The sequence below is a fragment of the Chamaea fasciata genome, unplaced genomic scaffold, assembly GCF_029207755.1.
Source record: "Chamaea fasciata isolate MVZ Bird 193981 ecotype frontalis unplaced genomic scaffold, bChaFas1.0.hap1 SCAF_2, whole genome shotgun sequence".
Lineage (NCBI taxonomy): Eukaryota > Metazoa > Chordata > Aves > Passeriformes > Sylviidae > Chamaea > Chamaea fasciata.
The window spans coordinates 85,799,901-85,821,118 of record NW_027094087.1 but is presented as its reverse complement, the minus strand read 5'-3'; the positions used below and the strand labels follow the sequence as shown (position 1 = coordinate 85,821,118).

At 41.1% G+C, this 21,218-nt stretch overlaps 1 protein-coding gene across 1 annotated transcript; it reads left to right on the top strand.

The window, feature by feature from the left end:
• Positions 1-3,930: 3,930 nt before the first annotated feature.
• On the top strand, positions 3,931-20,918 carry CHST10 (carbohydrate sulfotransferase 10). The gene is made up of 6 exons (XM_066176591.1): positions 3,931-4,239; positions 9,323-9,457; positions 12,261-12,358; positions 15,035-15,269; positions 17,494-17,599; positions 19,420-20,918. The coding sequence occupies exons 2-6, from the start codon at positions 9,358-9,360 to the stop codon at positions 19,955-19,957; spliced, it is 1,077 nt and encodes a 358-aa protein (XP_066032688.1). The 5' UTR covers positions 3,931-4,239; positions 9,323-9,357; the 3' UTR covers positions 19,958-20,918.
• Positions 20,919-21,218: the final 300 nt, after the last annotated feature.

Below are 21,218 nucleotides of genomic sequence, written 5' to 3'. Positions count from 1 at the left end.
ACTCAGCTGCTTGCCAGTTTGACTCTGCCAGCTGAATCCAGCTGTCTGATTTGGGCCGTGGGGAAAGGGGAGGGTTAAAAGAGGGTAGGAGGTCACTTTGCAGTACAGTAACTTGTTTTGAACACTGAGTGATTCAGTCAATTATCTTAATTTCTCTACTTTGGAAAACACCCATAACTGGGACTTAAAATTCAATTGTTATTTCTGTTTTTTATTTAAAGAATTGACTTATCTCGCTACATTGACTTGATAATTTGCTGATTGGCTGCACTTATTTTATGACCCATATAATTAATTTTGAATCATTTGGTTCAATTTTAATTGACATTGATTTGATAATTAAATGTAGTTCTTAGCTACTCTAGTCCAGTCCTAGCAGCACATTTTGTTCTTTGCCATTTATAAACTTAACAAATCTGTTTTCCTTTTTCAGACTACCAACTCAGACTAAATGTCTGAAGAATATAAGATAAAATAGATGGTTCAGCTAATGACCTACTTAGCTCAATCTAAATATTTTTTTCTTCTTCTCAAAGGGAAATCAAATGGTGTAATGATATGCAAAGATTTAAGAATTCCAAGTCACTCATCATGAGGTAAAACTTGTTTCCAACCCAAAATAAAAAGTTAACTTAATCTTCAAGTTAACACATTTCATTTGCTACTGACAGATCTGATTTTACCCCAACTACAGCCAGCATGATTTTGCTACAGATATTAGCCCTAAACCCCCTCAGTCCCTCCACACACCTCAATCTTTCCTATGCAAGGCTGTTTTTGAGTTGCACTTCATGCTTTGTTAAAGTTACTTTATAAAAACAAAATAATCCAGGAAACACATGCTACTTTATATATGATATTTATGCTGTATTGGTAAATGCTGCATCTGTATGAGGCTGTACCTCCCTGAATTCATTTGCCTTTTTTTTTTTTTTTTAAATTATTATTTCCACAGTGTCTCTTAATAATGTAGAGGCCACAAAGTGTTCTATGTGTTCTATCTTGTATCAACCCAAACCATATTTAAATAAGCTCCCTTAAGTTCCAGAAGGAAACAGAATGTGGTAATGAAGATTACATGCTAATAAATGTATTACTTACCAAATGTGCCATGTCTGACCTGTAAATCAAGGTACTTGTACACAAGAGATCTCCTCTTGTGATCAGTCATGTCCCAGAAATGCAGTCATGAAGCAGATAAATGATTTCACTAATAATGGCACTGCACTAGGAAAAGCATGCCTTCCTGCTGATTTAAATAAGATTTAACGTGAGTACTTGATGCTGAGCAGGTGACTTGTCTTAAGGTCAGCTCTTATGAAAACAAAGCATGACTAAAAAGGACTACCAAGACTAATCCTAGTAACTGGCATTGGATTAAAACCTGAAATAACAGCAAAAAGCAAAAAATAAACATAGCATAAGTTTAACAATATGGCCAAGCCTGGGCTTCTTCTGAATAGGATGAGCTTGGAAGGTCAAGGAAAATGAAGGTTCTTTCAGTGTGATTAGGCTGGATGTGTTCAAAAGTAAACTGCACTATGGGTGATTATTTATCTTGTCGAAGACATGGGCTCATTTAAACAGTTTGATATGCTTAAATGCTACTTAGAATTAACTTACACTAAGGGCAATCAAGACAGCCTTGCCACTGACAGATAACAACTTCTTAAAATGCTTGAATGAGCCACACCTGGTCTTCCCTGACTGGCCAAGTTGCAAATTTGGATCATTTTGTAAAAACCCTTCCAGGAGAAATATCAAACTGGGAATAAGGTACACAAGAGTTATTAAAGCATACAGCCCCTTTTTTTAGTGGCATAAGCATTAAACATGTTATTAAGATGAATTTTGTAGGTTTAGGTCCATGTCTTTACAGAAAAAAAAAAAAAAAAAGGTACATCACTTCCATTGGCTTTAGCATCATCTATCTGAGAAAGACAGTCTAGAATATTCCAGAGATAGCAGGGTGACTTTTCACCAGCTCAATTATCCTTTACATTGCTCTGGCAATGTAAAAATTCTCTAGTATTAAAAAGAACCCAGACTCACACATTGATTTTGCTGCCTATTTAAAGCACTAAACCCCACTACAGCTTAGCATTATTAGTAGCAAGAATCCTGTTGGCCTGAACTAGCAAGTGTATAATCCAACAGTACAGTTGCCTATGCAACACATTCTTCAACTTCATCAGACACTTTCAGGCCCGATTACTGACAACAAAGCTTATTAACTGGGCTTAATTTGGAAAATTGGTCTCTTTTGTACTGGATTAATTATTATACATGTCAGTAACAACATACTCGAAAGGTTAAAATTCCTAGGTTGAGCCTGATAATCTGGCAGGAATTGGTTCCACAGCTGGAGACTGCTTATTAATAAATCCGTGTGTAGCTGCAACTGTAGTCATCACTGAAACGTGAAGAAAGGAGCAGCTTTGTAGCCTGTGCAAGACTCAGACTGGTGACAGCCACAGATTTCTGATGTGCTTTGCCAAAAAGGTAACTGTCACAATCATCATTTTTACTCCACAGGCACAGAGGAAAGGATGCACAAACATGTGGTGTCCCAAGGTGCTGATACATACAAACACAGTCAGGCAGAGAATAGGGTTTCTGATTATTGGCTTTTGGCCACTGGTTCTCAGTGAGATCTGTTTCTGCTGCTTCACTGGAGACCAGCGGCCATCAGCATAGCACATGGTTGCTAACACATTTGCATTAGCCTGTTCTACACCACAGGCTGGCCATGGCATCTGTACCAATGACAGAATCCTTGGACTTCCTTGGTCAGGCTTCAGCAAAGTGCACCACAGTAGTCAAGTCTGAAAATGCATGGATCAGAGGGTCTAAATCCTCCTCTAACAGGGAGGAGTGCACTGTAAGACTGCAATATGTCCTCAAGAGGACTGTTGAAATAGATGTTAAAAAGAGACACATCACCAGCACATGATTTTGATGGGGTTTGTGGGTATCGGAGTCCTGGAGCACTTTGCTTGTCCAGTGAGCAAAGCACTGAGTGCACGGCTGTGTGCAGTGACTGTGTGCACTATGCAATGCCTTTGGGGGAAAAGAAGCCTGGGCTGGGCTACAGCAGCGTTCAGACAATACCTGCCGTCACACTACAGCTGTTCTTCACAGTGCTTTAGGGCAGCTTTCTTCTCCTGGAGCCTACACCGTCCCTTGTGTCTGCCATGTCAGGCTGAGGGGCTGGGGAATGCCTGGCTCTACCAGCTGCTTTCAGGTGAATTGTTTCATTCCTGCCTGACCAAGGGCAACTTTCCTGCCTGATGGTTGGCTCCAGAAAACGGAAGAAATAGTAAGAGGTGTTTGGAGAAACACGAGGGAGGAAGAGTCACATGGAAAGGGACCCTATTGATCTCTTCAACTCCTTAACAAGAAGGTTGTAGCCGGGCGAGGATAGATTTCATGTCCCAAGTAGCAAGTGATGGGACCAGAGGAAACAGTCTGTTGCACCAAAGGAGATCTAGGTCAGGTTTTTGGGAAAATTTCTTCGTGGAAAGGTTGTCAAACATTGGCACAGGCTCCCCAGGGCAACGGTGGAATCACCCTCCTGAAGCGTCCAGAAACCACATGGATGTGACCCTCCGGAACGTGGTTTGGTGGTGGCCTCGGCAGTCCTGGGGGAACGGTTAGACTCAAAGATCCTAGAGGTTTTTTCCAATACAAATGATTCTGTGATTTCCAGATACACAGTTTTTCTAAACACGAGCGTTAGTGACCTACGAAAGGTATTTTACCGGTTAAAAAAATCCAAACGTAACAACCCAAACACAGTACACAAGCCCGCACTTGTGAGTCCGGCTGCAACGCCACGCTCGAGGGGAGGGAGGGAAGAGGCGGAGCGGGGAGGGGAGGGCAGAGCTGCCCAGCCCGCCCTCTATTCCTCCCTCCTTCCCGCCTTCGGGCGGCCGGGTGCGGCGTTGCGTCTTCTCGAAGCCGAACCGGGCCGTCCCCGCGGCGGCCTTCACCGTCGTCCCCTTCCCGGCGGCGGGGCTAGGGCGTGCCCGCGGCCCCGGGAGGAAATGGAGGCGGCGGCGGCAGGGCCGGGCGGCGGCGGCAGAGGCTGAGCGGGGCCGGGGAGGCGCAGCCGCCCGCAGCCGGGCGGGGGGAATGCGCCGAGAGCCGAGGCCGCCCGAGCGGGCCGGCCGTGCCGCCGAGTGAGGCGGGACCCCGCCGCCGCGGGCCGGGGCTGCGGGCAGCGGCGCTGGAGGGCCGGTAAGCCGGGAAGGGGCCGGGCAGGGCCACACGGGGAGGCCTGGCGGCCGCCAGCCCCGAGAAGAAGCTCCTCCGGCACCCCGGGTCGGGCGGGGAAACCAGCGGGCGCTGCGGGCATGTGTTGTCCGTTTCTGCCGGGTGAGGGGAAGCCTGCGTCTTCCTCTTCCAGAACGGGAAAAGTTTATGTCTGTTTATCCCAGGTCCTTGCGCCCGAAGCCGGTCTGGGACTGGGACTTGGGCATTGCCTCGCCTCGTCCTCTGCCGGTCAGAGCACGGCCCTGTCCCCTCTTCTTGGCGGGGACAGCTCTGGTCTTATGGAATGAATGGACCGGCCACGAAGCCCGGACGCAGGGGAGAGATGAGCCGCTGCTGTCCGCGGCTGTGAAGAGCGTGGGGTGGCCCCAGGAGTGGGAGCTGGTGTCTGTCAGACGGGGCACGGTGCGGAGGGGCGGCAGGGTCCCGGCCGCCGGCCGCCGCCCGGCTGGGTCACGCAGCTGGTGTCGGCGCTGCCGCCCTAGTCCTTGGTTCGCATCCCGCCGACAGGTGAACTGCGTGTGCCTGGAGCGCTCCGGGCCCCAGCAGGAGCTGGAAAGACACGCCGGCCTGTTAGTGCCCTCGGGAGGAGGAGAGCCTTAGGAAAGAGCCAGCTGGTTACTATGAATGTTAGGTTTAGTAGCACCACGCAACTTGCCGAAGGAGTGTCTGTGATATATGTTAGTCTGAAAAATTTTATAAGTGTAACAAATAGGCCAGATTTTCTTACCTGTAAGATAACACAATGGAAGTTGCTTGGCCCTCTTTACCAGTTCCATTTCCAGTGATGTCAGTCATCAAGCTGATGGGCAAGCAGTTGGGAGTTTGAGCGTCCTGGCGTGTCACTGCCATTGATGATGTGTGCAGGGACTGTCCTGCGCAGGAGCCCCTGGGCAAGCAGCATAAGCTGCAGAGCAGCGACTGTGCCCTGAGTTTCAATGCTGCTTAAATCTTTCACACTTTGTCCCATCGTTCACTTGAAGACAGAAGTCTTCTGCAAAGAATGAGTGTTTATTCGAGGTATCAGGTTACTTGCAGGCCACGGGTGAAGCCTGCAGTTCTGTATCTTGATCTGTGGTTTATGTTTGTGTTGTGTGTTGGTGTATGAGATTGGTGATCCCATTTTTTTTCTTATTAAAAAAACCCAAACATTCATCTGGCTGATCTGAGGGTTATGTGACAGTTTGTGGCAGCCCTTAGAGGGAAGGACAGAGGAATGGGTGGGGACAGGAGTTTTGAGATCTTGTGCTCCTAAAATGTGTAGAATTGCAATAAGAGGGAGAAAGTAACCAGAAAGCTGTGTATTTCATTGTGAGAAAATGGACTAAACCTTCAGCATATTTTGCGGAGGATTTTGGCGAGGGAAGAATGCAGTTAATCAATATGATTGGTAAAGCATTGTTCAACTTTATTGCTCATAACATCCGTTCTTATACTTTTGCCCGAAGCGTTCAGCATACTTGTCAGATTATAATTGGTTAGCATACACTACTCATCTATACTTGATTGGCTATATCAAGCGTGAGAAGGTTCCTCCTCTTGGCATGCTGAAAACTTTGTATACATGCTTACTGCTACGCTCTATTAACCACAAGTTCTTTTATCTTTGGCCTGTAACCGTGCTTACTGCTGTCCCAAGGACGGCTTGTCTTAGCAGCACCTAGGTTGCTAGCACTTGGTATCGGGCCATAAGGCTTGTAATAATCCATGACCTTGCTCTGCTAACCATTCTTCAACAATATTTCTTGCTTTTGTCTGCATGTAAAGAAGAATTGTGTTTTAGACAACCAGAAATAGAAGACTGTTTTGGAAGCTGAAGGAGCCTTTTAAAGAGGAAAACAAAACCTAGTACATGTATTTACTAGAAAATAAGTGCAGGAGAGGCAACAGAAATGCAGTAAGGTTAAAGATAAAATAGAAAAAAATAGGAAATGCAATTACCCTATGTGAAAACAATAAAAATTTTAAGGTAGAGACAGAGAAACAACATAAACACCTTATTTTTTAAAAAAAGGTACTGATCATTGCATTTAAGTGAGCATAATGGTTGAGATATTCCTGTCTGTAACTTTGAATAGTTTTGCTTCTTGAGATCAGTGATGAGCTGCTGATACAGATATACTTTAGGATGGTAGAAGTGAGTAACAGTGTAGTAACATCATAATTACATTAGGACAGATCCACTGACAAGACTCTTACATTCACGAGTATGGTTGCAGATTTCCTATGCACATTAAAAAAAAAAAAAAAAAAAAGAGTAGACAAAACTGCTTAATGTTTTCCTCTCAGCTTCCACGTCTTGAAGGGTAAAAGTGGTGGTTCTTAGGGATGTGGCTGCAGTTCTGACCCCTTCATGCTGTCTAAGTCCTGTCCTTAAGGTAAGAATTGTACTGCTTGTAGGTGACTGGCTGAAATACTCTCCTGTCCCTATAGCGCAGGAACTGCATTTCCCATGTGATTTAACACAATTTCTTAGAAATCCAATACACCAATTACATAAGGGGATATAGATCAATAGTGCTTACTGAATGGTGTGCATCCATCACTGTTATTGAAGGGATATTCATAGCAGGGATGCTATGAATGTTGGAGGCTGTTTCAGCCCTGCTTTATGTAGCACAAAAACACTAAGTTGGGCAGAGGGGTTTGGCCCAGACTTTTTATTATACCTCTGGAAAGCCCATAGCTGATCGTTAGAGGTTTAACTCCTGCAGTGTTCTCTACAAGCTTCTGTCAGTCTGCTGCATTCAGTGTTTTGAATATTGAACAGTTCTCATGGTTTTAGCAGAGCTACCCAATCTCATGGTTTTAGCAGAGCTACCCAAAAAGTAAAAAATGTAATTTCTACAGTTCTGTGTCTTGATACCTGATCTGAATTTTTGTCTTCTGTGAGAGCTGGAAATGAGTGCAATATCTGAGAGTAAAGGTAACAAATCTCAGTGCTTAAGTGGAAGATGGTGCATTTCATGGCAGGCTGAAAAATGAGGACCTTTGAGACCTGGTGGTTTTCAGCATGAATCTTATGGCAGGTTTGCACTAGTACAGTGGCAGGATGGGAATAAATTTTGAACTACTTAGCTGAAAAGAGGCCAGTCTGGTTGAATTCCTGCAATATTTGCTTTTCCTGGTCTACACTTTTCCAGATCATGAAGAATAAACGTGTTTTGGTTGTTGCATGATCAGTTGTCAGCCAGGGAATTGCAGCAAAAACCAGGAGATGACAGACGTTGTCTTAATGGAGGTCACAGCAGCTGTAATTGTCCAAAAGACAGTTGATACCTAGGCTTGGTGTTTTTAGAAGTACTGAAAAATGGACTCATGAAAGAAGGGGGGGGGGGGGGGGGGGGGAAGAAAGGGACTTCAGAAGCCAAGCTGAAAAATGCCACATTGAGAAGATAAAAGTAGGCCTGAACACTGCCATCCTAGCTATTTTTTTTTCCTTGAACTGGAGAAATTCAGTTCTTTTCCTCCTCTTACCCATTTCGCATACATCATTTGGGTCCCAAGTCTGTTTTGAACTGCTTGATGGCCTGCACAGGCTTTCAACGTATCTTGGAGATGGTTCACTGCTGTCAGCTGTGGAGAGACTTCTTCCTGGGAACATTTGCACTGCTGGAAGGCAGAAGCTAGTTGGAAAAGCAATTGGCACCTGTAGCAGTAGTAGTGATGTTGCAGGTGGACATGCTGAAACTACATCAAAACCAGGCTTACTTCTTTCATTGAAGCTTTGTGAGAAACTTAATAAACACTTCCTTAGAAGTATTACCTAACTTTTTTTTTGCATCATAATGAGGGCATTTCTTGTATTCCTTGGCAATTCACTTAAATGGCTGTACAGAAATTGCGATCACAAACTGTGCAGATGTGACTCTCATTGAAGTTGCATGTGGCTACTTTAGGACTGAGTTTGATCTTACTGCTAGTTATAGGATTGTTGTGAGGATGTCATTGTATGAGATTTTTTTATTAGATGCTCTTTGGTTAAATGTTTGGATGTGGTATTGCATGTGTCCTCAAAAGGAAGCATTCACTCCTTTCAGTGCCTGAGTTCAGGCCCTCAGGTGTCTTATCTCTCCAACAACAGTAGAGACAATAGTACTGCATTTTTGTGGGTTTTGGATGTGGGTTGTTTTTTTATTTGCAGTGGAGCTTTCACAGATACCTGGTGTCTACCCCCGTGTGTATTGCCCAATCAGAAGTTGGAAATTCAGCTAAAGATACAGCTTAAAATTTTCCATTTCTTTTAGTGGCTTGGAACATCAATCTTTTGATTTCCTTATATTTAATCCTACAGTCATAGAAAATAATTTATTAAGATAGCAGTTTCAAGAATCAGGATAGAACTGCATGTATTCAGTCAGTTCCTGTGGGTGGTTTCTTTGCACATTAAAACTGCAGTCTCAGTTGTTTGAGTAACCCTTCCTGCACTCCTGGGGAAGTTCTGTCTTAGAGGCTTACCTGCAGGGATACAACTGCAGGTAGTAGGCACTGCTGCCCAGAAACTGAAAAATATTTGGCCAGCTTAAGCTTAGTGTTCCAGCTTGGTAGCTTCCAGCCTGTTAATTTCTGTGGGCTGGACAGGGGAAGAGTCTGTTATATGTCATCAGTTGACTTGGGATAATGAAGCATAGTGCTAATGTTACATCTACCGCTGAAAGCACAGCTATCTTCATTCTCCCTTCCTTTCCTACAACAGGCTATCTTGCTAATCTGAATCAAAAAAATTTAACTCTTCTTTGAAAAAATTGGGGGTTTTGCTGATCTGTCTCCCCAAGCAGTCAGACAGTGCTATTCCCAGCACAAGCAGGGGGCTGGGAATTGTACACAGAGGTGAGGGAATGAAGCCTCCCTTTGATAGCAGCCAGTGATTACTTTGCCTCAACCTCAATATTGGTTAAAAATACAGCTGAATGGACGAAAAGTAAAAAGTGAAATCCACTGCTATGTTTTATGATACACATGCTTTTTTTTTCCCTTTTTGGTTATGGAAAGTATTTTCCTAAACTGTAACAAAAATAGTGAATGTGTCAATCTTTTCTCTTTCAAACAGGAAGTACCAGCTTTATATGGCTCACATCTGACAACATGCACCACCAGTGGTTGCTGCTAGCTGCATGCTTTTGGGTGATATTCATGTTCATGGTTGCTAGCAAGTTTATCACATTGACTTTTAAAGACCCAGATGGTAAGTTTAGCTTTAATGTTTGATGTGAAACAGAAAATTGAATAGTGCTTCACAAAAGCACTCTTTTCTATGAAAAGTAGTTCTTGGCATGTTATCACTTCTTCAGTAGGACTGAGAACAGAACAACTAAATTTCTGGAAATGACAGTGCTGACATTCAGCTCCTTTTCTTGCTAGAAGTCTGCAAATCTAACATCATGGGAGATTCTTTTGGTGGTTAAGAGCAGAAGGTATCATGTTTGGCAGTACTGTCTTGGTAGGTCTGCTTTTTCAAATACATTTAGTTTCAGTATCATGATCTACTAGGGGTAGAAGTTCTGTGCAACAACAAGAGAGTGCTATTACCTGTTTAAAGTCAGAAGAGACTCAGAGGGTGCGGAAGAGTTCATTTCATGTGATACTAGTTTCCATCTTTTTGTCACTGCTTGTCTTGTGGCTGAGGCTTTAGGTAAAACTTGTGGACAGTTTCATTTCATTTGCAGTGCACTTTGCCTAGCCACCTCTGGCCTGCTTCTTGCATTCAGTTTTATCCCCTGCTGTTTGACTTTTAAACAGCTTATAGGCTTTTGCCTAGCTTAAGTAGCCAAGATGTTATTAAGAGGAAGAGGAATTTAAGCCATTTGATGACACCACAGAGCTTGTTAGTTTTGTGTCTGCTGGGGAGCTGCTCTTTCAAAGGCATCCTACTGAGGGTTTTGTGTGAAGGTGGTGATACAACTTCAAGTCTTAAAAGATCTGTGTTTCTGCACCTTTGTAAGGCATGCAAAAATATGTAACTTCTGAAGCACTGACACTTGTGCCATATTTTTCAATAACTTGATAATGGATAAATACATTAAGGTATACCTTTATAAATAGTATGCATCTATGTGAAGACTGATTCAGCAAGTCTTGCAGCGGAGAACTGTAGAGTGACTTAGCTTTCCTTGGACCCAGCTGTTCTGTCCTGGTGCATCTGCAAATCAGCTAGTTTTATGTTAGGTAGTTATATCTTCCAGTATTTCACTCTATTTCAACTCTTGTTTCTCAGCTCAGATATTCTTTGGGTGGTTCTTTTCATCAGAACTTGTCAGGAAAGTTAAAATATAGTTTAAAAAAATAATAACTAGAGCATAGCTTCTGCATTTATTTGTTTTTTATTATCTTGGCTTGCCATGTTTTTTTCTCTTTTTTTTTTTTTTTTTTTTTTTTTCCTATGCTGAATATTCCATTCCTTTTGAATAGTTCTCTGAGCAGATGATATATAAATTCTTAAGTTTGTCCTGCAAAGGCATGACTGTGGCTAAGTGTATATATGTGTTGGAGTATTTGTAATAAAACTAATGAAGGGAAATAATACTTTGAATATACCAAGAGAATTTTGGAGGAAGTCCAAACAAGGATGGCAAATCCTGGAGAAGCTTTTAGACTTAATAAAATACGACTTGTCAGAAATTTTTGTTATTTGGATGTGTCTTCTTAGCAGATAAAATAAAACCAGCAGATGCTCAGTGAATAAATGTTCTTTTGTTTAAGCCTTTTACTGATGTCTTGGGTGCATGAGCAGTACAAACTATCTAAGGAGTAAGTTTCTGTCCATCATTCCTAGTAGGATCTACAGGCATGCTTTTACACAATGATAGTGAAAAATAGTTTAGCTGCTCTTTCACTGAATCAGATTACTTGTATTTTACAGAAGTAAACCATGAAGTAAGTCTGTGCACAGCAATAATTACAGTTTCTGAATGCTTGAATGCTTACATTGTTTTTAGTTTTAACTTGCTTTTCCATGCGTGCCCTTTGTTAAAATCTAGTGTAGGCAGAGTAGAGTGCTCCCTGAAGAAAAGGACATAGGCAGTGCACACATTTTCTCAACCATGAAACAGCCCCTGTGGATGCAGATGAGGGAACATTATTCATAGCAGAATCTATATGAAGGGAAAAGTAATCCAATATGGATGGGAATAAATTTTCAGGGAGAAATCATGTTCTTTTTGCTTTATATTTAGGGAAAGCTGCTTCAAATTATTTTTGATCTTTCTGGACTGTGTAAACTAAAGCTATAGTGATGTTTTTTGGTTTTTCTGGACCATACTAAATGCAAAGGATGAAAAGGGTTCATCCTTACTTGCTTTAATTTGGTCTCAGACTATTAGCTGCCCTAAAAAAGAACAAGAGTATCAGCTGAGTTTGTTGCTGTTGTGAGAATCTCTAAGGAAGGCCATCGGCCCAGTAATAAAGAAAGAGAGGATCTTTATTTATTGTTGGTTATAGATGCTTACTTAGAGCACGACAGAAATAAAAGGGGGTCCATAACAACACTTTCCTTCTTGTAAGTTTAATAGTCTACAAAAGAAGAAACATTTGTACTAGTATAAGGGGAGAGAGGAACCCAATAGATTTAAGTTTTTTATTTGGACATGCTTTGGCAAGTTCATTGAAAAACAAAAATCTCCTATGCACAAGTCCATATAGTTATACTAAATTGTCTATCAATTAGAGTATTTGGATTCAAGACTTTGGTGTCTCTTTGCACACTTTTTAGAAAAAAAGCAAAGCAATCAACCGGAAAAACCAAGTAAAATATAATGGGTATGTTTCTTTGATAAAAGTCAAATGAAGGTGCATCCAAAATTCCCACAGAGTACATCCTTTAAAATATTCATAGTCTGTATCTGTCTTGTCTGGTGCCTTTCCATGTAGAAACAAATCCTAGTTTTGTAGGCTTAATGCAGAAAGTAAAGTTCATATATTTTAGTTGTAAAGCAGAAATAGTTGCCTTCCCCTCACCTTCTGTAATGCTGTTCTCTCTCTTCCTTCTTTAGGCTATGGTGCCAAGCAAGAGCCATTGATACTGACAGCTGTGACAAAAGTGGAGGAGGTACATGTGCCAGAGGAAAAACATTGGCCTGAAGAATTCCAGGTGCATTCTGTTGAGATAAGGGTTATGTGTATTAAGGAGTAGAAGAAAATAAGAGATTAAGGAAGGGTTTCCTTTTGTTACATGAGTTGCTAGACAGGAATTATTTATTCAGACTGTTCTATTTAGATAGAGCCGACAGAATTCATTTTAACTTCACAAAGCTGGTTTGTTAGGGTAGCCTGCTGTCTTGTTTCATCTGGATGATTCAACTTAATGTGTTTCCATTTCCAGGAGAAAATTGTTACAGTACCCCTTTATCAAGTCAGGGCAGTTGTTTTTGTTAGCCTTTAAAATATAATGGCCCAGTTTTGGATTACTTGTATTCTGTCTTGCCATAGCAATCAGGTTTGTTGTTGTTGAGGGCAAGCCTGTGTCTTCTCTGTTCTCTTAGATTTCTGCCCAATCTCTGTTTCTTTTTATCCATGTCAATTTTTTTCATGTTTTCTGCTCTTTGTGTTTTGCATTTCAGCATTTTTCCGAAGTAGAACATGAACACAATAGTAGTCAATACCAGCTGATCTTTTAGATGCATAGTTCTGTGCTTTCAGCAAATTGACAATGAAACTTTGAAAATCCTTTATACAAATGTAAATTTGAGACCAGTTGCAGAGTGGGCTAAATATTTTTGTTTTGCATTAATACATACGTCATCTTATGTTTAAAGTACCTATGTGGTGCAGCATGGAAGGTAGGTTAGCTGTATAAACATGACTCTTTTTGTTTTCATTTTTCAAAAACATGAAATTTAAGTTATCTTCAAAATATGTGGGAAAAACACTTTGTTCAGTGGAAGACTGGCAGATGTGTATAGTGAGTTTTAATAGCTTTCTTTACTAGCATGGAAGAGGATAATAAGGTTTCTTGATCTAAAAAAATCCCCCCTTGACTTCCTGACAGCATTAAATGTTGAATAACAACATTAATTTTGGTTGTATGCAGAAAGAATTGTTTGGACAGATAAAATAACCTGTTCAGATTACATTCTAAGCAGGGGGTATCGGAGAAGAGTAATAAACAGAAAAAGTAGAATGATTTTTTTTTTCCGTACAGAATGTTGGGACAAAAAGTAAAATAATTCCTTTTTCATCTGTAGCTTGGACACTGTACCTAAAATCATGGAATCACCAAATGGTTTAAGTTGGAGGGGACCTTTGAAGATCATCTAGTTCCGAGCCCTCTGTCATGGACAGGGACACCTTTCATTAAGTCAAGTTGCTCAGAGCCCCATCCAACCTGGCCTTGAACATTTCTGGGATGGGCCATCCCCATAGCTGCTCTAGGTAACCTGTTCCAGTGCCTGACCCTCATAGGAAAAAATTCCTTCTTAATGTCTAAACCTATTTTTTTTCAGTTGAAAACCACTAGTGCTGTCTTGTCACTACAGGCCCTGATAAAAAGTCTGTCTTTCTTACAAACCCCTCGTGAGCATTGAAAGGCTGCAGTGAGGTTTTCCTGGAGCCTTTCCTTCTCCAGACTGAACAGCCACAGCTTTCTCAGTCTGTCTTCATAGGAAGGTGCTCCATCTTGGACCATCTTCATGGCCTCCTCTGGACCTTCCCTTAACCAGGTCCATGTCTTTCCTGTGCTGGGTCTCCAGTGCTGCACTCCAGGTGGCAGTAGAGCAGAGAACAGGGGGAGAATCACCTCCTTTGAGCTGCTGGCCACAGGGTGTGGTTGGCTTTCTGGGCTGCAAGTACACACTGCCAGCACACATCCAGTTTTTCACTCATCAGTATCCCCAAGTCTTTGGCAGGGTTGGTCTCAATCAGTTCATCCCCTAGTCTGTATTCATATTGGGGATTGCTATTCAGTTAGTGGAAAGGTGAAAATTTGTCTGTAGAAATTTAAACTTTCCCATCCTCTTAAGTAGAGAAGCTTGTTGGTTTTCCTCTCACTCCACTAGTTGTGAGGCAAGAGGTGGTTGTGGTTCCTGTCTTAGTCACAGAAAAATGAGACATATGAAACAGCTCATCCATTTTTGGGGAGAGCTATCCTGCTACTTCTTTTATTTGTCACACTGATGTTCATTGTTCACATTTTTATTCACCTTATTTTATTTCAGCTTGGATAAATGGAAACACTGGATACCTACAGGTGCTAGAAAACAACACAACTACAAAGAACTGTTATCCTAAAATTTTTCCCAATTTTTCCCAGATGGGTCACAAAATATTCTGAGTTGGAAGGGACCCACAGGGATCATTGAGTCCAGCTCTTAGCCTGCACAGGACATCTCCAAGAATCACGCTTGCTGACCCAAGATGGATTAGCATCATCTTCTTAAGCATAATTTATGTTCAAATTCCTGTCCTAACCTCTCAGAAGTTTTCTTACAGGCTGTTGAAACTCTGTGAGAATTCCAGTATTTGATCAAGGCGTGTTTTATCCAAAGATAAGACCCTGCTGCTGTGCAGCGCACTTAAATTGTTGTATAGGAAAGCTCTTAATACTGTATATTACCATTTAATGTCTTAAGAGTTGAACCAATGTACAGAAGCAGCCCAGGAAGCAAACTGTGGGCTACTCCTTTAGTTAATACATAGGTAGCAATGTTTTAATCATGAATCTGGGAGTCATTAAGGGTGCATAGTTTGGGGATTTTTATACTTTAGAAGTTGATCTGAAAACTAAAGTCTTTAACTTTTGTTTTTTCTTTCTCCTCTGCATTTCATTAAGCCGACTGGAAAAGCTTTTTCAGGAAATCTGATCCGCCAACCCCTGGTTCATATGGAAAGACTTGAGCTTCTCAGGAATGTCTGCAGAGACACTGCGTTGAGAGATCTCTCTCATACCGCAGTTTCCAAATTCGTCTTGGACCGAATATTTGTGTGTGACAAGCACAAGATCCTGTTCTGTCAGACACCAAAAGTGGGCAACACGCAGTGGAAAAAAGTCTTGATCGTTTTAAATGGTATCTACTTTTCTGTGGGTGGTGGGTTTCTTTGAGGAGGAGGAAACGGAATTACTCTAACTGGGGCAACTAAAATGAATTCTTCCTGCATTTCTGTACACTGATACTTAATTTCAGCTTTTCATTTATCACAGTTGTTTCTAGTCCTTTCAAAACATCCCCTTAAAATGATGTCTGTTCTTTCTGTAAAAGTAAGTATTGTTACTACTTGGCTCAAAGTTATTTGAGTCATGACAGAGTACCCACATGTATGTGGTAGTTAGGTTTCTTATCTTTGAGGGGCTGCACTAATTTATAGAATTTCAAAGTATATGAAAAGGTATTACAATTCCTAAGTAACAATAATATGAAATTTCTGGCTGAAGGCCAGTGACTTTTAACTAGAGATTTTAGTCGTGAAGAAAGCCAGTTAAAACTTGGCAGCTGCTCTGTATTTTTGACATCTTGTGTGTATTCTATCAGTGAACCATCTTAAGAGTTATGAAGATTCTGAGGTGCTTAACACAATAGTTTGGTCACCAAAAGTATGTTATAAAAGATGGTGGAAGAAGGAATAAAGGGACTAGTGTGTTTAAAAATTAGCAAATGAGCTGTGTCCCTCAGCAAAGCTTCTCTAGCAAGCAGTACTAGCTTTAAAAACTTTAATGTTAATTTCATCCTTGATCTATGAATGTGAGCTAAAAATCTGCACATACCTTTGTGCATGTTTCTTACCACCTATGAAAGCCACACTCAAAGTACTAAATATGAAACTATATGAGGGCATTGGAAGTACCTGCTCTTATCAGCATTTGAGAGATAATATGCAAAGAATTCCTCAGGATGGGCAAGGATGTACTTGCTATGCTGAGTGGAGGATAATTCACATCTTAACAGCAAGGAACCTTTCACCTTGAGTTTCCTAGTTCTGTCATGTTGGATAATGATACAAAATTGCTTCCACATAAACACTGGCCTCTTTTGCCTTAAGCTGCCAATGCACTGGTTATCTGCTGATGAAGGCTACTGCGGTGGTTGACCTAATTTCCTCCTCTTTAGGTAGTCTCAGAAAGCAGAGCTGATACTTGAGGGGTAATAATTTATGTCCAAATACCTAAGTGGCATTTGGAGGTTCAGGATGGGGAGAGACAGCTGTGGCACTGTGGGGGAGCTAACTCTGCTACTGCTTGTACTGTATATGTTCTCTGCATGAATGCAAGGTATCAGTTTCGGAGGCTGTCTAATCTGACGTCTGTAATCCACATGCGATTCACCTATGGTACCAAAAAAATACATTTGAAAACCTGAAACGGATTAAATACAACTCCAGTCTGCACCCTCACCCCTGCCCCCTCTAGGAAAAAAAAAATTTGGAAAACTGAGCAGCTGAGTGGTGTGTATTATTCACTTCAGTTGTGGAAACGAGAAGGCTGTAGAGGCTTTCACTTAACGGGCTTGTTTTGTAGCACCCTGTGCTTGTTGCAGGTTGATATTCTGAAATGATGCTGTTGTGTAAAAGCTTATGCCTAAGGCCCAAGGGGCCACATGAGATGTTTCTCAAGGTCATAAAACCTTTCAGGATCAGGGTACTGAAACAAATGCAGCAGAGTTAAGTGACGTTATTTTTCTTGTCAGCTCATGTGCTTGCAGAAATGAATATCTGGAGACTTGTGTTGTTAATTTTAGTGCCTTTTAATCTGTGGAGTATTCTCTGATTGGAATTTTTGTTTCAGCACAGCATACTTGTTAAAAAAAAACTTTATGGATCCTGAAAGCAAAGTACTTTTGCATTGAAGCTGTTCCAAAAGCAGCTCATAGCATTTATTTTCGTTGGTGGTTGAAGCTCAGCCAAAAAGCTGGTTCCTTCTTCTGAGTTAATCCTTCAAGTCTTTCTCCATTTATATGTGCAGGCAGAGGGAAAGAGAATGGGGACACTGACATGTGAGGAGTGTTACAGGCTTAGACAAAATTGCTGGTGAAATTTGCATAATATGCTTTTCTAAGAATTTTGGGGCCATTTGGTCTCAGACCTTGATGTCACATACCCTAAAGAATTTTAACAGTTTTCAGCTTCGCAGTCAGAATCTCTCATAATTTAACAGTTTTAAATATAGTAACATTAAATGGTAAAAATAAAGAAAAGAGAAAGACATAAAACTGTCAGCCAAAGGCACACATGCTTGCTTATACTCACTGTTTTTTTCCCTTGAATGAATCACTTGCTCTCTTACTTTGATTTGTCTAGGAGCATTTTCTTCCATAGAAGAGATCCCAGAAAACATTGTACATGATCATGAGAAGAATGGCCTTCCACGCTTGTCCTCTTTCAGTGACTCTGAAATTAAAAAACGGTAAGTGGCCCTGCCAGTGAGTGTGGGAGGGGTTTGAGGTCAGTGGTGTTATGAGCCATCAAGGGTACAGCACAAGTCTGCATCTGAAACTGATGGTTTCTGCTCCACCACTTGTATTATGGCACTATTCTGTTATCCTCACAGATGTTGCTGTGTCTGCCTTCCTACTGGCTTTGAAGGAGAACCAGTGTAATTTGTGGTATAGTTAGGTGAACCAACCAGCTCCCTGGGATATAAGGTTTCTGTAATTCAGTGTATGCCTGATTGTTAGATAGTTGATCTTCAGAACTGAAGGTTTAATTGGACAGCCCATCCTGTTGTCTTGTATGGTAAACTTTATTGTCTACCGGTAAGATTGTCATTGCAGCAGATGTACTTACTGTTATTGAACTAGTTAGGTTTAAATTGTTAGTGCTTCCTAGTGCCAGAATATTTTGCTTTCAGCTGAACCACTTTGCCTTCCTGTTTAAGTGCTTCTGGTTATTTTCAGAGCCAAAAAATACTCTGCAATAGTACTTCTGCATTACTTTGGCTAGGTTTTTAACTGTGCCTGCTCTCATCTCTACTAGAACCTATGCCATATATAATCCCTGTAAGGGGTGGCAACATGGAGAGAACAGGACATAGGAGGACAGTGGGTACTTGTAAGCCTGTGCTTGCATGTGTTTATGTGCATTACACCATTCTGAAAAGTCAGCCCTTTATATGTGTCACATATCAGTATAGCTCAGCCCAGGGTTTTTTGTTGCATGCAGTGGCACAAAGACATTTATCACAGCTGTGCGTGTAGAATTGGGGTCATTTGATTGTGTTGATATTGTGCGAAGGAAAAGATTGTCACTGCATTCTTGAGAACGTCGATCTGTTCTCCCTACCTGTGAGCAGCCCTGCAGAAAGAAAGGGCTCACCCCCAGGTGAGCCCTAGTTAGGATATGTTGAATCCATTATTGCTTGGGTTGCTGTGTTCTGCTCAGCATGGAAGCTATGCTGGAGGTGTGTACCATAGGTTTGGTTTGGATCTGAAATTACCAGAGTTCTAGGTGTGGAATGCAGGATGATATGGATCTGTTGATTTAGTTGGCTGACCTTTGTCTAGCCCTGCCTGCCTAGGACTAAGTCAGGAGTATCTGAAGTATGATTCAAGTGCTGTGCAGGCTGAAGAGTCCATCCACATCCAGTCCATCCATCCTTATCTCAGTGAAGACTGGGCTCTCAATCTCTTTTTTTAGCTATTTATTGAAATGAACCTCCTACAGATAATCTGACTACAGAATATGACATATTACAGTATGATAGTAATGCATGAAATTCTGTTGAAAACTGTGGTCTCATGTTTCAGTGGTGCTCTCAGACATTATTGAAAGCATGACAAAACATCAAAATAAATTAACATTCTTAATTTTTTTGTACTTAAGCAGCAATGTATCTAGCTGCTTGCCAGTGAAAAATGCAGCCCTCTGTATGCATTTAGCTGCACCAACGCACCAATGCACTTTTCCCCATGTCCTTATGTATTTTGCTTTTTGAGCTTGATCACATGACATTACAAATATCCTTAACTTGGAGCTCTCAGTGTCTTTTGTCTCCTGTTTATTATGGATTGAGATAAGCTTGAATAAAATGTGAAAACTAGGATGAACTATTTCTTCTTTGTCCCGTACGTAAAAACTGCTAGTAAGAAGACAGAAATTGTCGATTATAATATTGATGCAAGTGCTCTAAGATTCGTGTTGCTGTCTCTGTGGTCAATTTATGTACATTTTTTAAGTGTATGCTGAAAACTTTGCTTAATTCTTTAATTTTTTTTTTCCCCTGTTTAGACTGAATTTATACTTCAAGTTTTTTATTGTTAGAGATCCATTTGAAAGACTTATTTCTGCATTTAAAGACAAGTTTGTGCACAATCCTCGGTTTGAACCTTGGTACCGGCATGAAATTGCTCCCGGCATCATCCGTAAATACAGAAAGAATCGCACAGAGACAAAAGGGCTGCAGTTTGAGGACTTTGTGCGCTACCTGGGGGACCCTAATCACCGATGGCTGGATGTTCAGTTTGGTGACCACATCATTCACTGGGTAACATACGTGGAACTTTGTGCTCCCTGTGAAATCACATACAGTGTGATCGGACACCACGAAACCCTGGAGGACGATGCTCCGTATATCTTGAAAGCAGCTGGCATAGACCACTTGGTATCATACCCCACAATCCCACCAGGCATAACGGCGTACAACAGAACAAAAGTAGAGCGGTATTTTTCAGGAATTAGCAAGAGAGACATAAGACGCCTCTATGCACGATTTGAAGGCGATTTTAAACTCTTTGGTTATCGTGAGCCTGATTTCTTGCTTAACTGACACCTGGGATAAGATCTGAAGAAGTGTCTCATGGATTAATCTAAACCTGTGTGAATACCAGCTGCAACACTGGCAGAGCTGAGAATGACCATTTGTTTTCTAGCTTTTTGATGTTGCTCCACTTCTCAGTGAAATATTTGTCATATGAACAAGTAGGGGCTTATAGTTGTTGTTTCCTGACCATGTTTTCAGTACATGACATTGCAGTCTGTTAGGAATTGTCTCTGTTATATAAAATACAGAATTTGACTTCTCCCCTCTTCCCTCCAAGATAAAGGAGGGAGAACAAATGGGCCATGATCTTCCTCTTCTCCCAGACAGAATGCCATTTTTGAAATGTTGTGAAGTGTTTGTAAAGATGGCAATTTCACTGTAGGTAACCCTGACATGAGGGTAAACATAAAGATTCCTGCTCATGAAAAGTCATGTAGTCTCCCATGAGATTTGTAAATGAGAGGCCAGTACAAGACTAGAAATTAATTAAATGCTTGACAAATATAACTATCTAGGTTCTGCCATGTGACTGCTACAATAACACTGATCTAATCCCATTCTTTTTTGTCAAGAAATGAACCTAATTAGACAGAAGCTTTTAGAGAGATAGAAAATGAACTGGTTCCACACCCCAGCTGTCTTTGTATTTTTGTCAAGTGTTTACTGTATTTACTACTGATGTATTGAGCCTCATAATTCTACTTTTGGTTTTTAAGAGATTATTTAACTCCTGGCTATGTAAGTTATGTGAGAACACCAGCTGCAAGTGGAGCTTAGAAGAAATAGAAGAAACTGCTAAGGAAACTGTGAAAGAAAATTAATTTAAAGTATCACTTGTATTTGTGGGAGCACATATAATAATCACAAGATGCTCTCACGCAATTTAACTTGTCTTTTCTTCTAACAGTCAAGATTAATAAAGAAGTTACAAAAGCAAGATGTCATATTAAAGAGCTGCTTACTTGGATTAACGATCCACCTTTTTCTTATATCCAGCCTTGCTCAGTTCAGTACCTCAGAAAACAGTATGTTTATCCCCCTCTGAAAATTCATCTCCCTACTGCTGAAGGAGAGAAGGTGACAAGATGAATCCCTGATTTTTCCAGTGATTCACTGCCACAGTGTCCCAAGTCAAAAATAACTAACATTTATGTTACTGATGTGGTAAATTGGCTATTTGCCAAGAGTTTAAATGTCACCCAAATTTGTGTACCCATTTTATGCATTTAAAAAAAAAGAACTGAATTGAGTGGATGCAGCCATCATA